This window comes from Elephantulus edwardii, unplaced genomic scaffold, assembly GCF_000299155.1.
Source record: "Elephantulus edwardii isolate Elephantulus edwardi_28Jun2011 unplaced genomic scaffold, EleEdw1.0 scaffold00131, whole genome shotgun sequence".
NCBI classification, from domain to species: Eukaryota; Metazoa; Chordata; class Mammalia; order Macroscelidea; family Macroscelididae; genus Elephantulus; species Elephantulus edwardii.
In genome coordinates, this window is record NW_006399881.1 from 4,948,038 (window position 1) to 4,951,792 (window position 3,755).

Genomic DNA, 3,755 nt, shown 5'->3' on the forward strand with positions numbered 1-3,755 from the left:
GACCCTATGAATGAAAGACCTGAACACTTGAATAACTTTCATCCTCTCTCCAGGTTCATAGGGTTTCCAGAAGCAAGCTATTTTGGAAGTGGATGTCATTCCTGCTTCCAGGCTTGTTTTAATCAAGGAGCGCCACCAAACACAGTCCACCGTGGGTAACCATCATCACATTTGACACATCAGTGTCACAGTGTTCAGCTTCCCAGAAACCATGAGTTACCTCATATATCCCCATGATCAGAAATAGGGAACTCTTGTGGCCTAGTGGCAAGAAGCTGCGCTGCAATTCCAAAGGCATACGGTTCGAGGTCACCAGCTGCTCCATGGGACAAGGACGGGCAATCTCTTCCTGTTCTATTAACTGCCTCTGAAAACCCACTGGAGGGTCAGCCATGGGTTGGTTCCAACTCTATGGTATACAACAACATCATCAGCAAAAGAGTATGCCCGTTTTAACTTTAAGGGGAAAATAGCATGCGAGATATCGAAAAATCTCAGAAACAAGAGGTTCCTGGAAAAATGAAGAAATACACGCCTTGCTCAGGATGATAAATGGCCCTTTCTGAGATGAGCACCATGTGGTGACCATGTGACTTCTAGTTAAACGTGGTGTCACTGCCAGAAGGTGTCTGACCCTTAACCCATCCCTGACCTCATTCCATGTGCATCTCTGACCCTCGCCCCACCCTTCACACACCCTTCTCAAATACCAAATCCCTCCTGGTTCTCTTCTGACTTGCTGGTTATTCCTTTTCAATATCTTTTCAGATTATCTTTGCCTCCTCCTGCTCACTTCATATCTCAAGGCCAAATATTTCGCCCAGAGTTCTCACTCTACTTCAAACTCTGGGAGATTGTACATTCTCCTATGATTGAAATGGATCACCGAGACCCTGCTAAAGGGATCTCTGGTGATGTAGTCTGTAGGGGGTTGCACTGTTAACCTGAAGGACACACCTCTCTGGGTTTTCAAATCCACGAGTGGGAGAAAGATGGGCAGTCTCCTGTGTGATTTAAAAAGCGCCTGAAAACCCACTGGAGGGTCAACTGTGAGTCAATTTAGGCAGCTCTAGTGGCTTAGTGGGTTGGGGAGTTGTGCTGCCAACCCCAAGGCAGGTCATTCAAATCCACCAGGTGCTCTGAGGGAGAAAGACAGCAATCTTCTTCCACATGATTTACCTCAGAAAACCCACTGGAGGGTCAGCTATGGATCGGTTCTGACTCTGTGGCAAACACCACCACCCTCTGCTAACTCGAGCCTTTATTTCTTGCCCAAGGCCCTCTTTGCCATCCATGTCTGCACATTCAGTCAGCTATTACTGAAGGTCATGGTGTATCTAGATGTTCTACAACTCAACATGTCCAGGTAGAACTCATTATTTTCAAACTAGCTTCTCTCCCTGCCCACCCCTTCTTTGGTTGAAAATATAAAAAATCCAACCTTTTCTATATGTACAATTCTGTGGCATTGGTTCTATTCTTCAGGTTGTGTCACCCTTCTTGACAACCTTTTCCAGACTTTCTCATCATCTTTAACACAAATGCACTGTCCCCTCTCCAAGCCTTTCATCTACCCTTTCGAGTTGTGGCTGACATTTGATCACATATAGAGAATTCTCTGAAAGCACATAATGCTTAATGCAGACATTCTTGTCTCTTTCAAAAACCTGCTTCTCATAGCACCTCTCTTACTGAGTGGTACCACCACTTGCTCCCTCTCCAAAGCCAGAAATCTAAGCCTCATTCTAGATTTTTCTGTTAGCTTCACAGCTTCACATCAAGTCTCTAGCCAATCTTGTTGATTCCACCTGAACTACTAACCCAAAGGCCTGCAGTTTGAATCCATCAGCTGCTCTGAGGGGGGATGATAGGAAATCTCCTCCTGTGTGATTAAATGCCTCTGAAAACCCACTGGGTGGGTTCTGACTCAACAGCAATAACAATGAGCAACAACTAAATGTTTACCGAAGCTGTCTTCTCTTCCCTAGACCGACACCAGTTTTACCTACTTGGTTCCATCTAATCATTCCAGTAATCCCCTAATTCATTGCCCTGTTCTTCTAGTCAATCTCCTCACTAGTCCAAAGCTCCTTTTCAAAGGCCAATCAAATCACCTCATCCCACTCTTAAGCTCTTTCAGTGGTTCCAAACTGTCAAATTACATAAATCCCTCCATGATCTGCCTCCGGTTTATTTCTCCAGGCTCATTTCCTCCCGCTTTTCTCCTAGCTCGCTCACACCAAGCTCGAGCCCAGAGGCAGATTCGAGTTTCGTGGGGATATAAGCTTATGTAATTTGAAAGGCCTTCCAAAAAAAATCATACAACATTGTGACTAAAAACTAGTCCCAAGGCCTGTGCAGGGGCCTGGGTAAATGAGGCACCTGAAGTTCAAACATGGCATTACTTTTCACAATTCTTTGCTTTCACAAGCAATTCTCTCGATCTTGAGTGTCCTTTCTCTCTCTCTCCTTGTCTGCCTGGTAAAACAGTGCATCTCTCAGGAGCCAGCCCCAGGGTCACCTCCCCTCTGTATCTTCACTGTAATCTGTCCTCCACCTCTTTGTCCTTTACAAAACTTATCATATCATGTGGAGACTATTTGCTTAAAACCAGTCTTCCCTGTCAGCATTTCAAGGACAGAATATATGTCATTCATTTTCAGATTTTCAGAGAACAGTGGTCCTTGGCACAAGGTCAAATGCTCAAGCTCACTGCCATCGACTTGGAACTCACTCATGGCTGACCCTGCAGAGGGTTTTTGGAGGCTATAAATCACATGAGAAGAGACTACCCATCTTTCTCCTGGTGGATTTGAACCACTAGAGTAGTGTACCAAAGCTGTGCACTTCGTCAAGGACTAAGTCACTGGCAGGAGGTAGAAGTGAGATATGTTTGCTGAACTGAATGGAGACTCCATCCAGGTATATCTTGAAAGACACCCCACTTTTGGCAAAGAATGTGGGGTAAAACAGTCACTGAAGACAGGGACCCTAGCTGGAGGCAGTGTTAGCCTGTGTCATTCCAAGAAGAGGTATAGCATGGACTCCAACAGCTGAAGCCTCTCTCCACGACTCCACAGGGAGTTCCTCTCTGTGACCCACCACCATCCTCTCACTCTGCCACCCTCCTTACCTGTCCTCCTTGTTGATCTGGTCCCCAAAGCCCACAGTGCTAACAATTGTGAGCTTTAGCCCCACGTTGCTCTCCTTGAGGTCATAGGTATTGGATCGCAGCTGGACACCTGGTTGTGTGTGGGTAGCAGGTTCCCCCTCGAACTTGGTGTTGAACAGAGTGTCCATGAGAGTCGACTTGCCTAGCCCTGTCTCTCCTGAAAAAGCAAAAGGGAGAAGGAATTAGGTTTCTGCCATATGATGACCACAGAGCCATCACAAAACATGTTTCGGGTGCATATTTTATCGGCATGGGAAAAATACCACAAGAAAGCACTCAAGTTTAAAGTATGTAGGGAGCTCTGGTGACTCAGTGGTAAGAAGCTGTGCTGCAATCCCAAAGGCATGTGGTTCAAATCCACAAGAGCTGCTCCACGGGAGCAGAACGGGCAATCTCCTCCCAGGTGATTAACTGCCTGTGAAATCCTGCCAAAGGGTCAGCTATGGGTTGGTTCTGACTTGAAGGGAAACAACAACAACAGGATAAAAAAGTATAGAAAAATATAAGGGAGCTCTATGCACACCCATGTTTATTGCAGCTTTGTTCACAATAGCAAGGAGTTGGAAACAACCTAAGTGCCCAT

The 3,755-nt window shown here is 45.9% G+C and overlaps 1 protein-coding gene across 4 annotated transcripts in view; it reads right to left on the minus strand.

The window, feature by feature from the left end:
- SEPT6 (septin 6) overlaps positions 1–3,755 on the minus strand; it is a 129,108-nt gene that overhangs the window by 71,482 nt on the left and 53,871 nt on the right. For all 4 annotated transcript variants that reach the window (XM_006893780.1, XM_006893781.1, XM_006893782.1 and 1 more), the window contains one exon: positions 3,134–3,329. In XM_006893780.1, the coding sequence (XP_006893842.1) occupies positions 3,134–3,329 (196 nt within the window). The remainder of the gene's footprint in view (positions 1–3,133; positions 3,330–3,755) is intronic.